Source organism: Patagioenas fasciata, chromosome 12, assembly GCF_037038585.1.
Source record: "Patagioenas fasciata isolate bPatFas1 chromosome 12, bPatFas1.hap1, whole genome shotgun sequence".
In the NCBI taxonomy this organism is placed as follows: Eukaryota; Metazoa; Chordata; class Aves; order Columbiformes; family Columbidae; genus Patagioenas; species Patagioenas fasciata.
The window spans coordinates 6,028,788-6,053,934 of record NC_092531.1 but is presented as its reverse complement, the minus strand read 5'-3'; the positions used below and the strand labels follow the sequence as shown (position 1 = coordinate 6,053,934).

At 46.2% G+C, this 25,147-nt stretch overlaps 2 protein-coding genes across 8 annotated transcripts in view; one reads left to right on the top strand and one right to left on the bottom strand.

The window, feature by feature from the left end:
• Positions 1–343: 343 nt before the first annotated feature.
• Positions 344–7,160, bottom strand: SENP8 (SUMO peptidase family member, NEDD8 specific). 3 transcript variants are annotated; one of them, XM_071813728.1, is made up of 3 exons: positions 7,056–7,160; positions 2,829–5,142; positions 344–2,500 (listed from the first exon to the last, which is right to left on the bottom strand). In XM_071813728.1, exons 2-3 carry the CDS (start codon positions 2,849–2,851, stop codon positions 1,819–1,821), a joined length of 705 nt encoding a protein of 234 aa, XP_071669829.1. In that variant the 5' UTR covers positions 2,852–5,142; positions 7,056–7,160; the 3' UTR covers positions 344–1,818. The 3 variants fall into 3 exon arrangements, with proteins under 3 accessions (XP_071669829.1, XP_071669830.1, XP_065703675.1); XM_071813729.1 differs by having other exon boundaries at positions 4,792–5,142; XM_065847603.2 differs by lacking the exon at positions 2,829–5,142.
• Positions 7,161–7,289: 129 nt separating this feature from the next.
• MYO9A (myosin IXA) overlaps positions 7,290–25,147 on the top strand; it is a 160,882-nt gene continuing 143,024 nt past the window's right edge. For all 5 annotated transcript variants that reach the window (XM_071813726.1, XM_071813725.1, XM_071813727.1 and 2 more), the window contains exon 1: positions 7,290–7,385. The gene's annotated coding sequence lies outside the window, so the exon portion shown is untranslated. The remainder of the gene's footprint in view (positions 7,386–25,147) is intronic.

The following is a 25,147-nucleotide window of genomic DNA, read 5'->3' as shown; positions in this document are numbered from 1 at the left end:
GAAACGTCGCTGGGTGCTCACCCTGCACCCTGCCCGGTCCTTTGGGGACGGGGACGAGGAGCTCAGGGTGTCCCCTGCATGAACACTCACCATCCCGCCTCTCCTCTGCTCCTCCTTGTCCCAAACTGACCCCTAAAAATAGGATTAGGAGATTAAATCGGCCCGTGCAGCCTCCCCGCTCTCACACACGGCGCTGGCGGAGTTGTCCCCAGGCTTGATGGCTGCTCGGTGTCACCCGCAAAGCTGCTGCCAGACCCGCAGTGTCACAACCTCACAGCCACGACACCGGGAGCCACCACTCATTAGGGGATACCGAAAACACGAGACGCTGCTGACACGCGCATGGTTTGGTGCGGGTTTATTCCGGAGCCTCCTGCGGTGGCAGTGGCGTTGGTGTCTCTGGAGAAGCCCCGTGTCCCTTTGGCGAGCAGCCCAATGCCGTTTCGGCTCCATCCGAGCGGTGGAAGGGTTTACCGGGGAGGGCCGGCGCTCGGAGAGCTGCCCCGACCTCGTTTTGCCCCCCTGTGTTTGCTCAGGCATTTTGGGAGAGCCCAGGCTGGGGCTCAAGACAATAATCAAACATTTCAAATTCAAAATAATCCTTCCTCCTTTTCTGTGGGTCGTATTTAACCGGGATTTCCCTGCTCCGTGGTGGGGTTTGGTTGCTCTGCTGACCCCACCTGAGCAACCTTCTCTTTGCTTCTCATGACGTTAGAGATCACCTCTTATCCTGTAACGATACCCCATTTTTATGTTACCGCCCGTCTATCTTTTAAGGAGAGGATCTGAGACCCCACCAGCCAGCACAGGAGGAAAAGTGGTTTGAACAGAATTTTATTAAGGGTTTTTTGGGCTGCGAGGAGCCTGTGGTTATCTTTGGCTTTTCCACCTCAAACTCCGACCTTTTGTTCTCCCTGGTGTGTTTTTAATCTCGAGTGACAGAACTGGTTTTGTGCTGGAGGAAGCAGCGGCCGCCTCGTCCGCTCTGAGCAGGGCGAGCGCTAACGAGGGAGCGCTAACGAACCCACCCCGAACGGAGACGACCTGAAATCATACGGAAAAAGAAAACAACTTCAAAGAGTGAGTGTCGCTTTTCATCTCAATTAACTTTCCTTTCCTAGGATTGGGTTTCTCAGCTTCCTATTAATCTTCCAGCAGTTCAGAGGCAGGTTTTAATTTGTAATAAGAGCAAGCAGGGGTTGGGGACAAGGAAAAAGAGCTACTCCTATTCGGCTTAGGAGCACCTATCTGAAGAAAACCCATTTTCTTTTTGCCCCGTTCTTTAATTAATCGTAGCATTTCCTTTGGAATCTTGTCTTTTGACATCATTGCCATCTTTTCAGGGTAAAAACCCCTCGCTGCTCAAGCCCAGACTGCTCTAATACCACCAGCGAGGCACAAATTAGAAGTAGTTACGATAAAGCGTTTGGGGGTTTGGTTTTAAAGGGTGTTTGCTAAACCTGGCTTGGAACAGCGAAGCCTAGAGCCAATTAAAGCCACCTAACGAGGACATGCTGGGCAAGGCGAGAAGTCCCTTCAGCACCCCATTTTGCCCCAGCAATTAGTGTAAAAATTCACCGCGGAGAGGATTTATTTGAAAGCAAAGTGATTTTTTCTGGTTAATTTCCAGAGGGGACTAAGGCTTTTCCAGGGGGGAGCAGGGTGTTCGGGGGGTGTAGCCATGCTGGAGGGGTGACATTCTTCTTCTTTGGGCCAATCCTGCGCATGGGCATCTCCCTCAGGCACTGGAGGTGCTGCCTCGCGGGTGGGGAAGGCAGTTTTGGTTTTTGCGGAGGGAGGGTTGGAGCCGCATCGCGCTCACTTCTGCGCCAGTCTCATGATGAGGCTTTTCCACTCTGCTCTCTTCTGCGTGATGTAGGAGGGGGTGAGGAGCTGCAGCAGAGGCTCCGGCCGCTCCCCGAGGTGTCCCTGACAAACGGCCTCCGCGTTGCAGATCACGTACATCCCGCAGTCATAGCTGTTCTGCTGGGCGGGCGCCTTCTCCTCCACGAAGGCGGCTTTGCCCCCTCTCTTGCCCAAAAAGCTCTCCAGCTTCCCCGCCACTTGCTTGGCGTGGAAGGAGTTGCATTTACTGTGAGAATCGTAATGGGAGAAGCAGTTTTTGTCCCTGAAATAAACCAGTAAGCTCCAGTGGGAGCCCCCAGCGACCTGGTTGGAGTTATCGTTGATGGGTAAGAACACCAGGTTCTTGTGGAGAAGGTCCAGCGGTTGGAGGAATATGGCTATTTCTTCCTGACTAAGGGCACATTTAATGAACTGAGCCACCTCGGGGCTGATGAAACAAACCTGCTCGTGAAACTCTTGGAACTGGTGGTTGGCGAAGTACTCAAAGGCGAAGCCGATGACGCGATCGTTAAGCCAGTTTGGGGGTTCCAGCAAAGCCACGTCTGACTGCCGCAGCAAACTGTCCATGTAACTGAGAACAACGGGGTCCATCCTGCGCGGGTCGGGGCTGCGGCACTCCGGGAATCCGCAAAAGCTGAAACACATAAAGAGGAATTAAGGAATTAGATCCCACGTGGGACGAGATCCAGCACAACAAACATTTTGGGGAGCAAAGCCCATGTTTCCCAGGCGGATATTTGTGGGAGCAGATGGAGGACGCGCCGTTCCCCTGCTCTCGGAGCCGTGCGTGGCTCCCATCAGATATAAACCTCGCGTCGCTGTGATCTTCACCTCAAAGCAAAGCGATTTCAAAGCAGTTCCTGCTCGGGAATGTCGGGCACGCCTTCAGTTCCGCGCTTCGCACAGAAACCGTACGTCACCCACCAGAAGCCCGTGGGTGTTCTGGGGTTTCAGTGTCTCACCTGCACAGTGAATTCTTTGCCATCACTGCTATTCCTTAAATAAAAGCCATTTTGGGAGCTGTGTGACAGGCATATGGTCCGTCTTGCCGCGCAGATAGCGCCGCAGCTCGCTGCCAGACGCATGACCTGTTCCGGGAGAACCGGCTGGCCCGCCGGCACAGGAGCCTCGGCGCGGTGAGCGAGGGAAACAAAGCGCATCGAGATCCCAAACAAACCAGTTCCCCACCGTGGGAACCTTCAGGACAACTCTCTTGCCTCGCCAGCAGAGATTTCAATCACAAGTGCCACCAAAGTTGGTTTGCAAAGTATCATTTTTTGGTTCAGGTGTTAGAGAAGTTGTCTAATGCAGGTTTTAATTTGCCAAAATTTTGCTCACAAGAGAAAGCACTGGTGGGGACGCTGGGTCCCTGCAGGCTTCCGCTGGTGACATCCTCCTGCGAACAGAAGTGACCGGTCGCACCGACCTGCTCTTGCCGCTCTTTTACTCTGTTATTTGTCCAGCCTACGCTCTTCCCTGTTCCTCTGCGCCCGCTTTTCACAAATCGACGCTGCTTGTCCTTAAAAAGGCGCCTGGAAGTTCCAGCACCCGGTTCTCCCCACCCACACGTCTGACGCTGCGCTCAAGGGACGTCGGCACATCTCCCCGGCCAGACAACTCCCGGCTCCTTTCCGTTTATCAGGTTACCTGACTAGCCACTAATTCTGGTTTTTCCACCAGTCGTATCGTTCCTTTTCCTGTTGCATTTGCTGCTTTTGCGTCCTGGGGGGGTTAAAATGTGTTTTAAGAGCGTGCTGGGAGGTACTACTCAATAGACGACAAAATACTGGCGCCAGACGAGGATTTTGGGAGGAGATCTTGCAAAAAGAAACTTTTGATTAAACCCCTTATATCCAACATGCTTTTCCTTTTGTTCTCGCATCCCCCAACCCAGGTTTGAGCCCCCGCCGCTTGGACAGGGCTGGAAATGCCGCAGTTGGGGACAGCGGTGACACGGAGCTGCTTTGGCCTCACCCTCTCCATCAAAAACCAGCTGACGATGTCTTAAAGCACCGCGTGAAAACTAATAAGATCGCTTTAATATGATAAATAAGACATTGATTATCTGTTAAGATAGGGGGAAATAAAACAATCAAGTCTCGTGTTGTTTACATGTTAGGAAGAAGTAGATTTGTGCTGCTTCTTGCAGCGTGAATCATGGAAACAAATCCTGGCCAGGTATGCATCAATTAAGAGAGATTTATCTCTCAGAGATCTTGGCAGGGTGACACGGCGTGCGATTTGTAAAGGGTGAAGCACGCTGCGTGTGTCATACATCGGAAGGGCCGAGGGAGAGGATCCGGGGCTTGAAAAAGCTAATTACTGTTTGTGTGTCGCTGGGAGAGCCCAGGCGTGCCAAGCGGCGAGAGTCACCCGGAGGAAGGGGAGCAGTTGTTATTTATACCCAGCAAACACAATGGTGTTTGGACACGCTCCCTACGGTCAGCAGCTCCAGCTCCTTCCCGGTTTGTGGAGAAAAACCTTCGCAACAGCCTGCGGTATCAAAACAAACCGAAAACGCCTAAACTGCGTCCCAGCAACTCCATTGCGTGCCCGAGTATCGGCTTGTTTAACTTGGGTTTAAAGGGGTTGCTGCTGAAATGCTCCCCCATATTTTCCTTTACTGAGTGTTTTTCCTGCTTAATCTTTTCCTAGAGGTGTGCGAAATCCAGAAAATCACTTTCCAAACAGGATTACAGGCTGGGGAAGGAAGTGCACGGCCTGTATTCTGTTAATTTTCCACTCTGCAGAAACATCGTTTGTGGGTTTTTTTCAGTCAAGGGGAAAAAAAAATACAAGACGTTTGGCAGCTTTGTACAGTCAGGAAGGGAGAATGGTTCTAGCAAATGCTTAATTGCCACTAGCTACTACTTTTCGTTTTATTGCCATCTGGTATTTGTGAAACCGCTTGTGCGGGTGACTCACTGTGTGCAGCTCCAAGGAAAACCCTTCGGGCTCGGCCGCCAATTCAGGTAAGCGGCGAGGACCCAAAAAGCCACCAGAGAGGTGTTTGTTTTGGGGAGAATCTCCCTGTTGAGACCAAAGATGAAGGCGGGAGACGGATCTGAGCATCTCCGAGGTTGAAATCCAGTTGGATCGCTCAGGATTCGCTTCCTGAAGGCGCCGGCACGCTCTGCTCAGAAATTTTCATCCAAATAGCAATAAATACTGATGCAGGCCTGGAATGTTTGTTGTAGGTTGGCAACAAGAGTCTCGCTTGTTCATTTTATTTGCACGTTAGTCGCTGGAATTTGCGCGAATCAGTGGAATCCTCGGCTTCTCGGAGGATGAGAAAAAGGAGCAATTAGATAACAATGTCGTCAAGCCAACCAAGATGAAACCACCTGTTTCATTTATAGACTTGAAAACGCTGCCGTCTGGCATCAACGTGGCAACCAGTCGAGTTTCATCTCCAGATTACAACGATTTAACAAATAAGCCCCGAGTTTGATTCATAAACTGACCAAGCTCCTTTGCATCCAGGATGCAAAGCAAAACCTGTGATTTTTTGACCAAAAAAAACCCCCCAGCCTATTATTTTCACAACATTAAAGACTTTCCGTATGTAATTGTTGCTCTGAAGGCAGCACTTGAGATCCAGGGAACGAAGCTCCCTAGTAATTGAGCGTAAATAGGCAGCGATGCAGCAAAGGATTAAGGATGAATCAGGTTCCTAAAGTCTATTTTAATAAATTAAAGGCGCTAAGAACATCCAAAGTGAATATTTTAAGGCGCCACGTCCCTGAACTCCTGTACCAAATTTAAAGAATATGGAGGGAAATACCAAAAGCAGACAAATCATTCAGACGTTACTGGGGAAGATAAGGAGGGACGGGGAAGTTTTCAGCAGCTTGACTGAGGTCTTTGGAATCAAAAGCCCCCACCATTTAACCACCAGACTGTTCCGTTTTCCTAAAAATACAGTTTTTAGACACTGTCAGCGCTCTTAATAGCAGTTGTTGTTAATGGGAGCAAGATTGGAGAAGAAACGTTAATTTCTATTGATCAACCTGAGCTGGGCACCAGCAGCTGAGTCTTCATCCAAACAGCCAGAGAAGAAACTCAAGTAGAATTAACTAACGCGGAAAAGAAGTGTGCTTGTCTACCCTTTTGTTAAATATAAGCAATTTCTTTATAGCCTATAGATTATGAGTCCTGTGTGATATGAAAACAGAGATTTCGTGGGTTCAACAGGTCCTGGAAGAAAACATTTATAATTTCTGTGAGCACAGGCAATGCTCAAACCTTTCAATTCCCCACAAATTCCCCAAACCAGCTGCTCTACGCGTCCAAATCCCAGAACTTCGCTTTGTTTCACAACATCTCACAGGGTGGGAGACTGAAAACCGGAGGAATGACACCAAATGCCACTAAAACTAAGTTTAACTGGAAGGAAAAATAATTCAGGGAGTGGAGGATGAGTGATGGCACCGCGACGCTCCCCAAAGTAACAACGGGAAAGCCTCAGATCAGCGGAGTGACAGTAAAACAGGCGTCAATGGGTCGGATTCACCTATTTTGAGGAAAAATGTGTTCAAGAGAGAGGTGGGAAGTGCTGGGAGGGAATTTAATTTGCCTGGAAGACCTAAAGGTCGCAGGGAGTTGGTGACAAGAAGGGGTTTGGTGAGAGGAAGGGGTTGGTGACAAGGAGGGGTTTGGTCATGAGAAGGGGTTTGGTGACAAGGAGGGGTTTGGTGACAAGGGGAAGGGGCTTAGTAGGAAGGGGCTTCGTGACAAGAAGGGGTTTGGTGGGAAGGGGGTTTAGTGACAAGGGGTTTGGTGATAAGAAGGGGTTTGGTGGGAAGGGGTTCGGTGGAGCGGGGCCGGTGGCTCCGGGCAGGCGGTGCGGGGGGATCGGGCCCCCCGGGACATCGGGCCCGTCCCGCTGCCGGTTCTCGGGCGATCAACGGGAATCACGGGGCTGGAGCGGGACCTCGCGCTGGACCCGCTCCCTGCGAGCCCACCCCGGTGCCGGCCCGCCCCGCTTCGACACCCGCAGCGGCAACGTCGCTCCGTGTTTACCGATTTTAACCGCTTTTCCCCCCCAAAACGCGCATTGAAGCCTCGGGGCCCGGTGCGGGCCGGTACGAACCCACTGCGGCCTGCAGCGGGCCCCGCAACCCCCGCCGCGGCCCCTCCGGACGCCGCTGTTTCCATGGCAACGCGTCTCGCCCCCCCATCCCGCTCACCTGCCGCCTCATCGCCCGCTCGCCCTCCGCGGCACCGGCCTGTTGCTGCGCGCTGCCGTAAAGCTGGCAGCGCCGGCGTCGTAACGACCCGCCGGCCCCAGGGGTGTGAGGTGGAAAGGCGGGGAGATGGGCGGGGAGATGGGCGGGGGGATGGGCGGGCCCAGCGAGAGGGGCGGGGCTATCGTTGGGGTGGGGCGCGCGCGGGCGGGCGCGCGCGGGCAGTCGGGCAGCGCCCGTGCGGCGGGAGCGCGACCGCCCCTCAGCAGCGGCGCGCGGGAGCCCCCTCAGCGGCGGCGGCGGGAGCGGGATGAGCCGCCACCCGGCACCCAGGTGAGCGGCGGCGGCGACGCGGGGCGGGGTCCTCCCGGTGGGTGTGGGGGGTGTGTGGGGGGGTGTGTGTGAGGGGGGGAACGGCGGGCGCGCTGCCGTCGCTCGCGGGTTTGCCGCGTCCCGCTCGGCGGTGAGTCGAGCGCCGTCGGAGCATCGCCCGGTAGCGCCGCGGGGCCGGCGGGCGCCTTTTGTTCGGAGCGGATGAGGGCGAGTCCCTGTGGGGGCGCGGGGCGGGTGGCGACGGCTGGGCCCACGCGTGGCCGCCCCCCCGGGGTGCGCGGCGGCTCCGTCCTCGGGCTTCCCCACGCTGCGGGGCCGCTGCTTTTCACCAACGCGCTGCAGTTTACACCCGTTTCGGGGTGGGTCGGACACGCGAGACGCGAGAAAAAACAGCCCGGGAAGGATGGGGGGGGGCAGCTTGTCCCTCCCTTGGTGTTTCCGTGTCACCCGTGGGACTGCGGGCTGGCAGCACCCCCATATACCCCACGCGTGGGGTGACAGCCCTGGCACGGCTGCGACGGCACTGGAGAGCCCGTCATGCCGCCCATTGCCAGCAACGTTGCCCGTTCCCACCCCGTCTGAACGACGCATTTCTATTTTTCAACCTGCTCCCTCCTCGCTCCGGACCTTGGTGGGAGCGCTGCTCGGCTGAAGGTTAAAAACAGTCGATATTTTGTTCTGGAATTTTCCTAAATGTAGCCAAAATGGCCTTTGCTTTATCCTCACCAAAAACCCTCCAGCGTGACTCAGGGTAGGACCTGCTGCAAGTTCAGAGCCGAGTGTCTTTTTGCCCCTCTTCTTATAGACAGGCTTCTTCCTCCTCTACTTACGTTTTCATGTCCTGAAATTAAGCTGAGATTAATAAAGTCGGGAGCATGAGCTCAGCAGAAATCATGGCTTTCACATCCCTCGCTGCAGCGCGGTACCCTGCCCATCGGCGGGTAAAAATATAATCACGTAGTGGCAGAGGGAGGAGGACAGTGCTGCCGTGGGGAGAGAAAACAGCACGGTATTTTGCTAAATTGATAACAAAGTGCTTTAATAAATTGCTTCGTAAACAGGTTATTAGTTGAGGAAATGGGTTTCTGGGTTTCTCGAGCGTTTTACCAGCTCTTTTCCCCGGGGAAGTGACGGGAACGTCGTCTCCTCGTCTCTCCTGAGGAGACGTGTGTGGACGCGGTGGTGATGGGCTGTGAATGCTTAAGTGCGACCTTACTGAGCCGAGCTTACCCATAGGCAGCAGCAAGCTCTGCCTGGGGTCGGAGAGGCAGCGTTATCACTTAAGAGCATTTTCTCTTTGGCCCATCATCCCAGAATCGTGTGATAATCACAATTTCCCCGACGTCTTTGAGTAAACTTACCGATTTCCGTGGCATTTATCATTTTTCTAATGCTTTTTGATTGAAGTAAGAGGATTTTCTTTGCATTTTCCCTTATGAAGGCTCTCCCAGCCTTCGCTCTCACTCCTGGCTGTGATTTTTTCATCCCCAAGATCGTTTTGGAAGCTGTCGCTCTGACTGCCGATGGTAGGGAAGGTAATTCAGCAGCCCTGGCACACAAGTAGTAAGCTTTTTTTTCCTGTTCTATCAATGATGATGCAACTTTATATTTTTATGTATTTATTGCCATCGGTATGTAAATCGGGGTGGCTTTAGAGATGTCTCATCTTTATTAAAAAGGCCTATGATCTGTCAGTGGTGCCTCTGAAACATCTGAAAAAAGGTTTGAATGATTGGATTCTCTTTATTTTTAAACATTAGTATTAAAATATAGACTAGGCTTTGCAGAGTTATTTCTTCTGTGCCTCCCCAGCTCCAGTTATGATTTATGAAGTTCACATTTCTACCTTTTTTTTCTTTTTTTTTTGGGAGGTGAGGAAGCTGCGTTTTAAGATTTAAAGGTATCAAATGGCTGACGTGACATCTGCTGTTGCAGTATCTTTTCCAAACAGTGATCCTTATATGTGCCACCTGAACCCCAGACTAGCAAACCTTTGCAATCCTTTGCTAGGAAAATCTAACCATTTCAGTGTTTTATGCCTAAATTGTTTTTCTCTAGGATGTTCATGGTGATTTTCAGCGAGCGTTCACCATGTTTTTGGGGAAAACCTCTGGGAATGTGAAGCATGTGAGGTCATGAAACCTGAGGTTACCTACATAACTTTAATTTAGCTCATTTGGAGGTAGGGCTGTACTAGAAATATTGATCATAGAATTATTTGGCTTGGCTTGATTTTTGGAAGGACTTTATCGAGCTCGCACATCGCTCCTCCGCATCGCCCACAAGTCAACAGGGGGAGTACTGGGAGCACAGGGATGGTTCTGGTCCCTCCACTGGTTTGATGAGGAAGACCAGGATTCACCATCACAGCCTCAGGGCCAAGCAAGCCACATGGTCCTGAAGCCTTAAATACCTCGAGTCTAGCACAATTGCGAGCAAATGTGATCCAGGAGCTTCCAAAGCCATTTGGGGTAGGTGTAGCATGGGAATTTTCTCCTGAATTCTAGTTCTCGCTCCAAAATGTGGAGCTTTGGGGTAGAATTCCTTTAGAAATACATTTATGGGGGAGAAAACAAGGTTGCCGAGCCGCTTAGAGTGTCTCAGCTGGTCAAACTCCGATTTCAGAAATTCCTGCGTCCCGCTGGTTTATAAATAAATCGGGATCGCGGTCCCACTAGCGTGCGACATACTCGAGAAGAATGAAGGCAGACTGAGCGGTTTTACATGGGTCGTTTCGCTGTTGTTCGTTACGGAGCTGATGAAGCTCCCAGCCTGGTCCTGGAGGCTGGTTCTCCAAGATGGGCTGGGTGCAGGTTTTGACTTTAGAAGTTGGGGGTTTTTTGTGTCTTGAGGTTAAAAAGAGCATCTTATTTTCTCAGGCTTGGGCTCTGCGTGCCTGCATTTGCATAACTTCCTCTTGAGTGAATGGGATTTCTCTCCTCTCTGAAAAGTAAACATGAGCATAAATATTTAAAGGATCGCAGCTTAAGTTTGCAAATTCGAGACTTTCTCTGGCATTCCTTTGGACAAAAGCAGGATCATCAGAGATTTCAGTTGTGTCTGGGTAGTTCTCTGCTCTGGGAAGAAGCTGTTAATTCTTTGGGTTTCTTGCTGCAGAAATATGACGCTGTGTATTCAGGTGAGATGGCTGGGATTATCACAAAGCTCAGGCGTGGGTTTCTTATTGAAATGTTGCTGGCGGGATGCCTATAGATCTTCAGAATTGAGATTATTTTTATGGTACTTTATTTTTCTTTACAGAGGCCAAATTTTTCCATAGGCTTTGGGTATATTTGTGAAGGCACAGATGTTTGGGATTGAGAATGCATAAGCCAAGCAGCTGAAACTCTTGCCAGACAATGGGTAATAACAGGAAAAAAGGGAAATAGAATAGTCTTTGTTTTTTCTGTGTGACTCTTTAATAGTAAATCATGCTACTGTGTTTGGCAGGTTGGATGTCACGGTGTGATATACATCTCGCTCGTGTGTTTGCAATGATGTCTTAGCTTCTCTAACTTGGGAATTAAACTTCCACAAACCGTATGACCTCAGGAAATGTCAAAACTCAGAAAGAAAGCATATTGAACAATGATTTTAGAATGGAACTAATTTTTGTATCCACTTTTAAAACATTATCAAGAGTTACGGCTCTACTACTCATCATGGTAGTGTTTTTTTTATTCTGTGGGCAGAAATCCTATAACAGGTACCTATGGTGTCTTATAGGTGGAGTGAGAGCTGTATGTCTTTGCCACAAATACTTTTCACTTTAAAAAAACCCCATGATTTTAATGCTACCCAGTTGTGTATTGCTGCTTCTAGGTTACTTATTTTTCTTCTTGGCATCACTTTCCTCTGATGGACGACTCTAGGATCGCTTAGGGCAGAAGGGGCCTTGGGAGGTCACTCTGTTCAAAATCCTGGTCCGAACGCGGTTGGCTGCGATGTCATACCGCGTTCCTCGTGGCTTTACATGTCTCATGTTTGTCCTCTTCCAATTGTGGTTTGGAGGTTACAAGAGGAAGAGGGTAGGGGGGCAGTTTGGGCTGTATTGGGTGGAAGGTGTCCGAGAAGAGCAAGATCACACGTGATCCGTGGCAGACCTTGTTCACGGAGCACAACTTCCCACTCACGAGCATGTTAAACTGCCATTTTACCCTGTTTTTCCATGATTTGGTTAAGCTGATCTAGTAGCAGGCTTCTGTTGAAAGAGGATCTGACCTGGCTGAAGTTAATCTTGGGAAGGGAACAGGGACAGTCCTCACCTGGGTCGATTTGCTGATAATCAGCCCGAAGCTGGCGAGTGGTCGGCAGCACGCTGTTTTGGTGGAAACTCATTGGAGGTGAAACGATCATGCACCATTTTACTAGCCAAAATGAAATAAATAAATGCCTGTTGATTTAAAGATTGTCGTTACACCCCTGATTTCTTTCTGCCATTAAAATCTTGCATTGCAGTTTCTCTTTAGGCATGGAGGGGGATGAGGCATCTCTTTCTTGTGTAGGGTCCTCATATGCTTTTGGCCATTCATGGCTTGGCACCGGCTCTCTGAAACAAAGCCATGGGTTGCGATTTTGGGCTCTTTTTGCCTCTCTTACCAGCACTTTTTAGGGTGTGCTTGGACCCTTTGAGCTACGATTCTTCATTTTCCACCAGGAACATCAATAGGGTCTACTTGGTTGCATCCTCTCACTGTTGATGTGAGATAAGCACATGGGGAGACTTGTCCAAGCTCTTGTCTCATCCAAGCTCTCATCTTGTCCAGCTACTGAATTATTGAGCTTTTTGCAATTACATGCCCTACCTAAAGCAAAACATGAGTGTAGCTCTGCCGTGGTCTTCTTTCCTCTCTCTTTTGGGTTCTGGTGTGTATTTAAAGTGTCTCTGTGTCCCAGTGGAAGCTTATGAAATCCCCCTTGGTGTCAAAGTCTCCAGGAAAAGGCTGGCTGTGGGTTTAGGCTGGTCTAAAGTTGCCAGCATCAAGGGGAGGGCTGGACCAGGCCCTTTCAACTGTAGTGTCTTCCATGGCTCAAACTGGCTGCTCAGCTTCTCTTAGAGACATCATCTTGGTTTCCATCCTGTGACTCGTAGAAGTTACCGTAAATATATCTCAGGACCGATGAGGAGCACAAGGATAATCTGCTCCACTTGATTATTGTGTGCGGTAGCAGAGACAAAACGTGTTTTAAAATACACAGATTGTAATGCATAGAAATACTGCGTTCAGTGCATAGTGGGTTGCTGTTCAATATTTTTACTTTTTGATAGTTAACTATTTGTTTAGGACCCAACTGAACATACTGGTTATGTGAATGCTGATTTTTCTTATGCTGCTACTTTGGTTACCACCTCTATTAAGGTAAAACTGGCAAAAGTGTGTGGGTTTAAATATCAGATTTGAATCTCTCCACCTTGAATTGCTTCTAGTATACCCTAAAATGACCTCGAACCAGTGTTAGAGTTGCTCCTCTTTCAGCTACCTGTTTAGTCTCTGCTTGTATCCACCAAGCACTGATAATCTGACAGCCTCACTGCTGTTTTTTAATCAAAATTCTTACAACTACCTTCTAGTATTTGTAAAGCACGACCTTTAAAAAGGCACACCATCCTGAATATGACAGATCACGGTTGAGCATTAACAGAAGTGGAGTGTCTAATCTGTATAGATCTATCTTTGACAAACCCGAGCTTTAAAACCAACCCGGACCGTGGATGTTTTTGACAACCAACCAGGAATTCTCTTATTGTATTCGGCATCTACACAGTTGGTTTTGAGGGATGAACTTAAAACAAATTAATTTTAGAAGACTTTTGTGAGTCTGCTCTCTCCTCACACTTCATATAAATAAGCAGACTGAAATAAAATTGTCAAAAACATTTTCACTTTTGCAGTACTTGTCGAAGAACTGTTAGATTGGTTTATGCTCGTTGGGTGCATAGGACAACCTTCCCTGGGGAGGAATTAGTAAATGATTTAATTGTTAAGGAATGTGGTCCCATTAGGCAAAAATAAATAAATAAACATATGCAGTAGATCATTAGAAACATAGCCCTTGATTAAAATGATGTCAACCAACTTGTTAAGATTTCAGAAGAGGGAGGTTATGTCATTAAATAACCCTTCTGGGGGTGCCTTTGAGAAATGTAAGTGCAGGGGAGCCGGTCCCTGCTCCTTAATTCACTGATTGCTCAGTAAATGAGGGATGATTTTGGTGGTAAGGACGACTGAACAACTCCTGCTCAAAGAAGGGACTTGGACAGACGTCATTTAAAAGCAGAGCCACTGTTTCTTCTGCCTCTTTCCATCAGAAAATAAAGATACAGCCTCACAGAGGGAAAGTTTTGCTGGACAGACTTGCAACAGACGGGCAACTCGCTTGGGATTTGGGCCACCTCGTTTGCAAAGGAAGGTGACGCGTCCCAGTGAGCAACACAGGCACACGCTGCGCGTTTCATCCTTCACGGCAAGAACATTGCAGAAATAATCCGAACAGGCAGGTGCTTGCGTTTTGCATCGGAAGAGCGGGCTCCTCCGCTGTGGCCGTCGCCTCGGATAATCTTATCCGGCGGCGCTTCTCCGTACCTGGAAGGTGAGCAAGGAGGCAGGAGGACAGTGCAGAGCAGAGGTCAGGTTTAGGTGCCTGCAGCAGATTACGAGGAATCCTAGGAATATTTCTAAACTATGAACAGCATGAACTAACCAAAAGCATGTATGATTTTTATCAACAAAAAATCTGCCTTTTCTGCTCACTGTCTGACCTTGTTCAAGCACACCTGGACTTGTCAAAGCACGGGGCCTGTTTCAAACCATAGTTGTACTTCTTCAAATACATCATCGATTTCACTGTGATCTGCAGTGGTTTAATTAAGGAATTAATTAACATTAATGAGTATCTGCAATAATATTTCTTCTGGTAAGGCTGAAGTGGTACCTCTAAGAAAGTGACTGAACAGCAGTTGCCCATTAATTAAATTCCAGGAGGGGAACTGCAGGCCTGCCTTCAAATGTATTGGTTTTGAGTTCAACTCTACTATATGTTCTGGTTTTATTCCTTTCCCTAGATCCATGTGATTTAAATACTGAATGGCCATTGCAATCGAGCTGCAGGGAGCAATACAAGAAATAATAGGGGAAAATAAATACACATATATACAAAGAAGGGACCTTCAGCAAATGGAGTAAGGATAATTAGTGAAAAAAGTGAGCACTAAAGTCCGTGTCTGCGGTGTTGAGAATTCGTCCTCCCACCTAAAAGTCTTTGCTGGAAATAAATGTGTTCTGAAAACTGAAAGAAGTGGGGGGGAAAACCCCAAAAAACCAACAAACCCTTCCCTAATGTTTTCTTGTATTTTGTTCTTGTGAAAGGAAGGTGAGAATGTCACCCACAGCATTTGCTGCCTGGGTTTTTAGTGACATAAGGGGTTTCCTCCTCTGGTTCGCTTCTCTGCGGTGCAGCTGTCCTGCTAGAACACTGCTTTCGTTTTTGTTTTGTGCGAGAAGATGTGAAACTTGAGCAGTAAAAGCTGAATGAGAAGTTTTGTGCAGTTGTTATAGCCTAGCGAATGGCCCTGGTGTGAGATCCCCAGTGCTAAACACGAACCATTTTCAATTGCACAAAAAACTCGTTTAAAAACTCATTTTAAAAGTAGTTCAGTGCTGATATTTGTGATTCGGGCTCTGTGTGTGTGAGATTGCATTCTTCTCTCTTGTGTCATGTTTGTTTTTAGTAAAAATAAAATCCATGAGAGAATACCTCTGCTTTCAAGGAAAGAAGAAAATGTGAACCTGCAGACATGGATTTAAGATGTTTTAGGTGCAGTTTTTCCGTGCTATTTTATAAGTTGTTCTTACCTGGACCATCCTGTGCACTGAGAAAGGCGGGATATTTTGTAGGACCGGATCAACTTTCTTTTCTGCTGTTCAGATTTTCTGGGAGCGTAATCAACATACTTTTCTTTCAGGTATGCTCTTCAGGGAGTGGAGGGGACAAGTATTCAAAAAACTTGAACAATTTTCCTTAGGTGAAGGATCATTACAGGTTCAGGTGCTGCCATTATTAGCGAGACTCCCACCAACTGCAATTTAATGTTCTAAATGTATAAATGTTGAAATTCCTGATCGTTACGGAAATATGTGTGCTTGTGTGCTTTGGGGAGCTGTAGCTCTGAAACACAGGGATAATATTTAGCAAATATCATCAGATGCTGATGGATTTGAAGAGAAGTTCAGTCTCAACTACTAATGCTAATTAATCATCAAAAAATGCAAGCGTTTTGTTTTCGAAACTCGATGCAACAAAAAAGCCTCATGGGATGCAAAATAAGTGTAAAGCTGCAAAGTCAGGTGTGAAAGTTGTGCAAAAAATAGTGAGTTAGGGACTTGGTGCCCACCAGTGTTGTGCTTTGTAGACCTTGGGTTGTTTCTCCTGGCGTGCACCTTCTCCAGGAACTGCCTCTTGAGGTGGGTGCTCTTGGAGCTTTAGAGAGGGGAGAAGCACAACGGAAGGAAATGAAGCTCCAAACTAACAAAGCAGATTCCCCCTGGTTTAGTTTTGCATTGTTGCATTAGGCTGTAGGATCATCCTTATGAGAAGACCAAGGCAGAGGTGCCGGGGTGGTGCGGAGGGCACAGGTCAGGCCAGGTGGCACCTGCGGCCTTTGAGACCACCCCGTGGTTTTGCTGGTGCGGCTGCTTCGTTCTGCACCCACCACTGCTCAGCAGCTCTGGAAATCCACACTTAAACTGCTTTTTTGTTTTGTTGCCGGTTTTAGTTTTGTTCGGTTTGTCTTCTTTTTTTACCCCAGGTACCTAAAAATAACCACGACTCTGGTCACCTGGTAGGAATCGTCGCCTATTGTAGGGGCAAGTAGGGAAGCAAACTTTCTTTGGTGGCATTTGTTTGCTGATAAGACTGTTTTTTTAAAATCCATTTCCTTTCCTCATTCTCTACGTGCCTTCTAATTTCTCAAGGAACAAGGTGTGGGTCCTTCTGGTGCCTTAGTGCAGAACTGAATTATTCTCTGTGTTTTGTGTGTGTGCTCCGAAATACACCGCAATCCTATCTAACTCCATTTAGCGTGGGCTGCTGTGCAACTGTGTATTATTTTGAGGAAAGTTAGTATTTTGCTCACGTTACAAAGTATAACCAATGGATTAGTGTTGCAGGTGAAATTTTCCTTTGGATTAGCTGCCTCATTCACTATAACATGCCTGGAAAGGGTGAATACACATTCGCTCTTGCTTTATTTCTGGTTTTAAATTTCATTTTTGCCCTGAAGCAGTTAATGCTGCAGCATGTGTTGATTTTTGCTGGGCAAAAACAATACGAGGCAGTTGCTGTGGTCTGCAGGGTGGGGCTCGGGAAGGTCTTGTTTCTGATTCCCTTCGCTAGGCCGGGCTAATTATAGAGACAAACTGGGGAAGGAAGAGAATGGGGTCAATTAGAGCATCCAGCACAGTTTCCTTTAAATTAGTGGTTGGGCTGGATAGATTAAAATAAAATAGGCATAGAGTGAGATTTCAAATACTCTGATGTGGAGCGAGACCGGCAGCTGCAGCAGATGTTTTGCAGTTTCAGTTTAAGTAAAGAAACGTGCTGAATTGGTAGCTTTATTACCAGAATTGCCAAATGGAACTGAAAAGACAGAGTGGATATTACTACTATTTTTCTTTAATATGTTTTTGAATAGCAATAGGTTGTGATAACGAATGAAGCAAAGAAATGCCTTGCCTCCAACCGTTAGTAAGATGGATTTTCTGTGAAAAAGGAATTGAGTGTGAACGACTTAAAATTACCACACAAGATGTTACATTTTCATAAAACGACTACTTTACCCCCTGTATCTTATGAAAATACAGAATGAACCTATTTTGAACGTGTTTTATCCCTAGTTGGGGAGCAAACTGGGGGTGAGCTTCTATTTCTTGAGGCTGTCTGATGGGTTTGAAAGTTGTGGGTTTTTTTCCCTGGATTTATGCGTGAACTAACTCAAACTGGAGGACATGGTATTTAAAGAGGTGATGCCGAAGCAGTACGAGCTCCTGGCCCGTAGCTCCGCAGGTGTGGAAAGCAATAAACCCCTATGCCAACTGGAATTCATGCAAGTCAGTTAAAAAAAAGTGCTTTTACGGTGCTCTTACCAGATGATCCTTTCAATCCCTTAACACCCACTTGTCTCGGTGTTTCTTCTTTTAGGAAAAAAGCCCCGGTTGACAGACCATCCCCCTTTCTGCCGTGTATTTTTGCTGCTTTGCCAACCCGCCTGCCTGGCAGTGTGCAATTCCTGACAACTACTGCACAGAAATGGAGGTGGCAGAGCAGGGAGAAAATAAAAACCCGAGCAAACAAAACCCACAAGTTTCATTTGTGCTTTTCAATCCAGATTGGCAACTTCCTTGTGCCGGTGGTGTGACTCAGCCTGGGCTTCCTCACTGGAGGCCGCTTCTGGCAGGGCATCAAAGGAGCTTTCAAACCGGAGCTCAACCAGGACCTTCCTTGAGCAAAGGCTGTTTTTCTGGTCCTGGGATCTTGGTGAGATGTGCCTGAATCTCAAGGGAATTCCTGATAAATTCGCTTGATTCATCCTGAGAATGAGAAGGGTTTCTTCTTGCTGCTTTGAGCAGCCACGTGCTTGTCCCGAGTGTCTTGCCCAGCTGGGAGCGGGCTGGAAAAGGCCCTTTGAGATCAGCGATACAATTGGCAGGACAGTTTTTTCACTTTTTCATTTCTTTTGTTGAGCTAATATGTAGGGGTTTTAGTGTGTCACTTAGGAAATTTTTAGGCTAGAAAGAGAATTTTTGATTTAATTTTTCCTGAGGGCACAGGTAGAGGTGTGCTTTGCTCAGGGCCGTGATGCCAGCAGAGATTCTTACACTCATTTCCTCCATTCTCCTGGTAAAACTAACAATATAAATGCTTCTCCCTCATTTTTGGTTTAATCAAATTAGCTTTAAACCATGGAAAGAGTAATTTTTTTTTTTCATAAGCTTATTTATTCAGAGCAAAGAGTGTGAGCAGTTCCACCAGGAGGAGTTCAGGATGGAGCCACCAGCTGAGCTAGACCGAGGAGAAGGCAGAGATCTGCAGGACATGTTACCAGTGACTTGATGCAAGAACCTCCACGTTGGGAGCTCTACTCTCGGTTTTAGGGATTTTTTCCAACTGAAACACATTGTCAGTGTTTTGTAGGTTTCTAATATTACTTTAAAAATGGTTTACAGTATTATATGGTATTTTTAGGCTTATTCTACTTGTTCATTGTGTTGTCTGTATCCCCTAGTTACAGCCCCGGGTCTCCTGCAGAAGTTACAAACAACTCATTTGAGATGGATCCTCAGGGTCTACCAACGAGGGTGACAAAATCTATAGGTTAGTGTGGGGTCTTGGCAGACCTATGGGATATTTCTGTTTTTGTATGTGTTGTGTAAGAGAGGGAAAAGCTTGAGAGAATATGATGTATAAATATTTAGAGGCTGCCACTTTCAAATGTTGATGGGAAAGTCTTGGAAAATCATGAAAGTGGTGGGGTGTTTTCTTTAAATGGTTGGAAACGGAGAGTGGCATCCTGAGCTGGCACAGGAGTCAGCCACTTGATAGTGATCTAAAGTTATACATGAGGAAGAGCCTTAGAGGTAAAGATAAAAAATTGCAAAGCTAATTCAGTAAGGATGTGTTGGGATGCACGAGAAGAGCAATGCGGTCATATAAAAATAATGATTTTTGCTGCAGCGTCCGGGCAGGTTGGGGCAGGGTAAGATTGTCTTTTCACCAGCTAAGTGCCGGAGAAGGGAGTTTTGCCTTTTTACCTTTTTTTATCTGTCTCTGTTGGATTTAGGGACATTTTATATAACATGTCACTCTGGTTCTGCTTTTGCTGCCACATTGCATGCGTGTTCCATTCCTTCACCCGCTTCTTGGTTATTTCACGTGCGTGACAGAGTCTGCAGCACGGAGCTGGTATGGTTTTCACATCACCTCCTTATGCTGCATCTAGATTGTGCAATCCCTGGAGTTTTGGAGGGCCTCCATGACATAGAATATTTAAGCACTACTTATTTTTTCCAGCTCATGTTGTTGCATGGCTCTGTGCATTCCCACCTCTCTTTGTTTCGCAAGGGTTTGTGGCAATTTAGGTTGTTTTAAAACAAAGGTTCCTACCCTTTTTTTTTTTTTCGAAGTCATCAAAGCTTCATGTTGCCAAGTTGATTTTTCATGTGTCCTTTAGGACTTAATTGCACTTAATTGCAAGGTATTGTGATTTGTGAGATGCTTGGTGTATCTTACAACTCAGTTGGCTTTATTTCTAATTCAGATTTTAAATGGTCACCTCTAGGTAGTTACATGTGAAGACTCTACTGAAGTGTGGGAAGTGGCTTTCTGTAGGCAAGTGTGCTTAAGAAGGTAATTCTTTGTTAGGTTTGTGTTAAATCACACCGTTAAAATCTTTAATTTTGCGTGGGTTTAGACTTCTGATTGTGCTCAGTGCTGCAAACGTTTTTTTTCTCCTTATACAGTATGCTTAGCCTAGTCCAAATGTTAAACCGAGCTTTAATTTTGTCCGTTTCCTATGATTCTCAGTTAACCCTCTTTTCAGGAAATTGGTGGCTTCCTGCAGACTATTTGTAGCTGCTGTTGGCCGAGAGAAGTGAGGTGATGTCTACGCAAAGAAATATGATGAAGTGTTCAGGAAGATTAGTTTGGAGGTACCAGGGTGGGTTTTTCTATTTGTTTAAAGCATTCTCAAGGTAAAAACCCGCAGCAGCAGCACTTGTATTAATCTTATTTACTGGCGTTTGAATAATATCAGATGCCATTGTCCGTTCCTTCATACGTGAAATCTAATCTCTGCTTGAATTAGCCTTTGTAATAAGGCTCCTGCTTGATAAGTGAGTAGACAAATATTAGGGCTTTGCCACCAAGGGCTTTATCCTTTGCTGAGATAAAGCGGTTGAGCTTGAACGTAGGTTATTTATACACAGAAAACAGACTTATCAGCATTCCTGAATTGCCCCTGTTGCAGACAGCGGGCACTCCTGCCCCCAGACAAAGCCAGATTTAGCTAAATGGCTTCTTCCCTGTCACAGAAATAAAATATTTTCCCATTTTTCCACGCGAGCGGTATTTCTGGTGCTGCCTACGGTGTGCATGCAGAAAATGCATCAAGAATCCGGTGTTGTGGGCAGCTCCTGCATCAGCCCAGGGCTTCCAGCCCCGTGGCTGAAATATGTGCAGCCTGTTCCCTGGACGCCTACACGGTCCTGCCGAGGAGGAGGAGGAGGATGGTGACGGCGGCCAGAAGCAGATTGTTGCCATTGCAAATAAAACCACTTGTCCATCCCGCTCCGGAGCAGAGGGATCCTGGAGGCTGAGCATCCAGAGCGCTGGTGGTTGTGATGCATATTTTTTGGCTTTTTTTAGAAGGAAAGCAGAGAGAAAAAATTGCTTGCAGAGGTGATCCTGCAGCTGGTGAAAGACGTAGAACTGGAGGTGGCAGGTGTTGCAGACAGAGGGGGTTTCTTCTTGTCCTTCTGCAAAATTCTCATTGCAGCTTTATGTTATGGGTGAATCTTTTGCAAAATAACATCAGGAGACCCCTTGGAGAGCCCCCCCCGTGTTGTTAACTCTTGCAAAGCACAGCAAGCCAGTCCATGGAATGGCCGTGCTCAAGATGTGCCTGAAAAACACTCAAGTTCTTCATCATGTTGTGGGAGATCAAGCAAACTATTCCCACTTGATCATATTTCCATGTAAACTCATTAGCTAACCATCTCCGCTTCTTATTTCTCCCATTTTGGATGCTCGAGTGCCACCATTTAGTGGCTTCAGTATTGGTCCAATTTAGTCATTCTTTGTGTTGGTGTTTAATGGTGCTTTGGTTTGTTCTGGTTGTGGTGCAGAGCAAAGGGAACTGCAAAACCTCAGGGGGATGAGGAGGTACCGAAAGAGATGGGAGTGTGATGTAGCAGACCTTGTAGTTTGGCAAAATCGGTAACCAGGTCGGCTCATTGGGGACAAATTGCTTCATATACAAAGTAGTCAACAACTTAGGTAATTCTGGTGGAGGTAATTCAAAATCCAATTTGAATGGATCATAAAATATCCATATATTAATTTTGAAAGCTTCCGTGTGTCCCAGTTTTTCTTGGTTTTCCTCTCGTTTGTGCTCCTGCAGACACTCGTCAGCAGAACTCATGGCACTAAAAGTTCCCAACATCTTCTGGTTGGTTTTGGTCTAGTCATCATCTGCCTGTGTCATCGACCTTAAACCTGAGCTGATGACCAGAGGCCTTAGGTGTGGAGAAGACAGATGAGGTGATGCATGATTTCCTTTGAAAATTTCCCCAAATCTTCTTTGTAGACCTCTCAACCTAATGGGGTTTCTGGTGGTGGGTGTGATGGACCTCCACTAGATTCTAGAGGAAGTCAACCCTTTTTCCACCTCTCTAATCCAAAGTCAAAGGACCTGAGTCCCAAGGGACATGTTCATCCAGAGTTTTGGACAGTTGTTGGCACATGAAGTGTAAAAAAATACATGCATCCCTAGAATTCTTTTCAGTTGACTAGTTGAGTGGGTCCATTGTGATCCCACCTGAAGTTGGCCTTTCCTCATCTCTGGTCACAGAAGGCAAGCACCAGATAATCCCAGGGAGACGCATGGAGGAGGATGTGACCCCTTCTGCAGGAACTTGCTGTCCCCCTTGGTTTAGTTGGCTTCATCCAGTACTTCTCATCTGCTTCAGTAAAAAAACAGCTGGTTTAACTTTCTCCAGTGAAGACTAACGCTCTTTTAACCCCCAAAAAGCCCCAAACCTGGCAAACTAGCAAGGGTCAACCTGAAAGGACATGTCATCCATTGCATGGTGGGCAAGGACCTGCTGGCATCCAGATTATTGATTTATAAAACCAAATTAGAAGTGTGTTTTCCATGTCTGCTTGTGGAAGAAGCCTTTTTGATTTATGTTCCTGCATCTTTTGCATCTGAGATGAAAACCAGCGTGGCTAAATGATGAGGTTCAGGCTGATACGAGCCAAACAGATGTACTTCAGAGAATGAAACTTCAATCTTGGATTTACTTAGCTCATTTCCGAGTGTCATTACATTATCCGGATGATGAATGTGCTTTAGTTTTGTGATCCTACACTGAATATATTTTTAAACATTTTTTTCACGCTCCCTTCTGTTGATCTCATCACATAGCCAAGTTAATAGATTGAAGGCAGTTTCATTTCCATACCATATGCTCTCAAAGACGTTTTGGAGGGATAATTACGCTCATATATTTTACTTTACCATATGATGCTGATATGTACTCTGTTTTTCAGGTAACAGGGGTAGGCATATGTGTTCTCAGAGAAGCTCTGAGATGACTTGTGTTTTCTGAAGGTCCTGTTGTCTTTTAGAGGAGCCAGGAAGGGTGACTCCTTGGACATGAGGGCAAGGAGATCATGGAGTTTTTGGAAGTGTTTATTAGATTTATTTAACCCCCCCAGCTGGCTAATAGGATGTTTCCTTGAAGAGCAACTTCTAAACCTTTCTATGACATTAATTATTGAAGAAGGTAGGAGTTATGCAGTAGCTCTAAGTATTGCAATGAGCTTAAATGATCAGGGCAAAGCAGGATCTTCTCTTCCTAAAATGCCATAGCTAATTGTAAATGTAAATTATAAAACTGAATTATGCAGTGGGAGAAAGCTCATTCTCTTTTGGGAAGGATATGATTTTTTTTTTTTTTTTCCTATCTAAGAAATGTTGATTGGTGCCTAACGAACAAACTCAGCTACCATTACAAGCTGCTGCTGAGGCTTCACTAATTTCCCTGAATCACTGGAGTAACATACTGAAGCTGACACTTAACAGCATCTGGATGGTACTAAATACTTGGAAACTTTTTTTCTTTAAACAAGTATAGTGGTTAATTTTAAAATGATCATTGATCATTTAAAATGATCAATGCAACCTGATAGGATTCGAACCAGAGTGCCAGTGCATTTTGTTGTTGTAGGATGAAAAAGCCCCCCCCAATTTACACTGATTTTATGTGTATATTATGTATGAAATCTGAACAAGCAGCTGGTGAAGCAGAAGCTGAAAGGAGAAGAGCAAAGTGAGGACAGAAGAAAACAAAATGGAATGTCCCAAAGTATCCGGGAGTGTTGTCATCTTCCTGCAGCTTATTACTGTTTTTATCAGCGTCTAATAACTTTGTATCCTTATTTTCGAAGTTAACTTGCTCTCACGTTTCACTCTTAATTAAAAAAAAAAAAAAGCCCCAAACCTCCGTTTCAGAGAAACATGTTTAAAAAACAACACCAACAAAGCCCTTATTCTTTTAAAGTCATCTTTCAAACCTGATTGCTCTTTAAAGGTTGGTGGTTTAAGTCAATGATGATCGTTTAAGTCCAATTGAAGATGAGTTTCACTGCAGACTTGATTAGAAAGGCTTGAGGAAAGTGGAAAATCAATGAGGCTTGAATCTAAACTCGATGAGTATGGCTGAGAGTACAACAAATGGGTTTCCCAAATACTAACAGCTTAAAAAACCTCAATGCCCTTAAATGTCTGGGAATCTTTAGATTACTTTCTGCCTGCAGCCAAGGTGTAGATAAGGGTAATAACCCTAAACTGGTTAACATGCATTTTTCTGTATAAAGTGATTTTTGGTCTGAGGATGGAAAGGCAGGGAAGAAGTTTTGTGTAAATGTCAGCGGTGGTAGAGGAACACAGAGATGTATTTCAGTCCTCTCCCAACAATGTGTGTTGATTAGCAACAACTTGGCTTTCATCCCATCAACTAAGACGAGTCCTAAACCCCTTTCTATGTGAGATCACTGCATCTCATAATTTCCTTTTTAGTGCATTTATATTTTTCCTTAGTGTATTGTTAAATGTGCAGGACTAACACACCGTGTTAGTGCCAGCAGCTGATCTCGGGAGCTCTCAGCACACCGACCAAGCGCTGTCTCTTCATGTTCCTGATGGGAGCTGAGAGGTGACATCTGCTCCAGGACGGGGCCGGTATCGCTGGGGGCGATGGCAGAGAAACGATGGCTTCTTGTACACGACAGCCCCGGGCAGCTGCCTCTTGTGTCCTAATATTTCTAGTTCTGACAGTGAAATGGAGTGCAAGTAATTGCAAAAACCTATAGGTTAAATATTTTGATTTTTTTTTTTAAAAAACCCTCTTCATCCCTCCTGCCTGTTTTGTAATGACCTCACTTTGCCTCCAGCGAGAAAATTGAACTAATTTTGTTGACTTGTCTTTTTAAATACTCGTTATTGGATTTACTCGACCTCTTTTGCTGATGTGGAGAGCAGTGCTGGCCTTGTGCCAGCTGAATAATTTGTAGTAATCTGAAAGCATTTGGTTAAAATGGTTTACGGTGCCCCTCACCGAACTTCTGCTTTACATAAAATGATTCTCATGAAACTTTAAGGTATGTTGGGTTACTTGGACAGGTGAGCATTTTGAAACAAATCCTTTGAGTATGGAAAAGATGGACAGATGCGTGCACGAGACTCAAACTATTTCAGCTGAAATATTTGCAATGCTGCTGAATCTGAAGAAAAAATTTAATCATTTCAGAAAAGTGAAGTGTGTAACTTTTTTAGGTAGGATCTTGGAAAACGTTTTTACAGTGAGGACTGGTGGTTTTTATGGAGAGGTTTGTGATCTTACTTTGTATTTTGAAGCGGCAAAAACTATAGTTTCTCCTTTTAGGAATTACGTTTGATTATTGTAAATCAGGTTCTAGTATTGGGG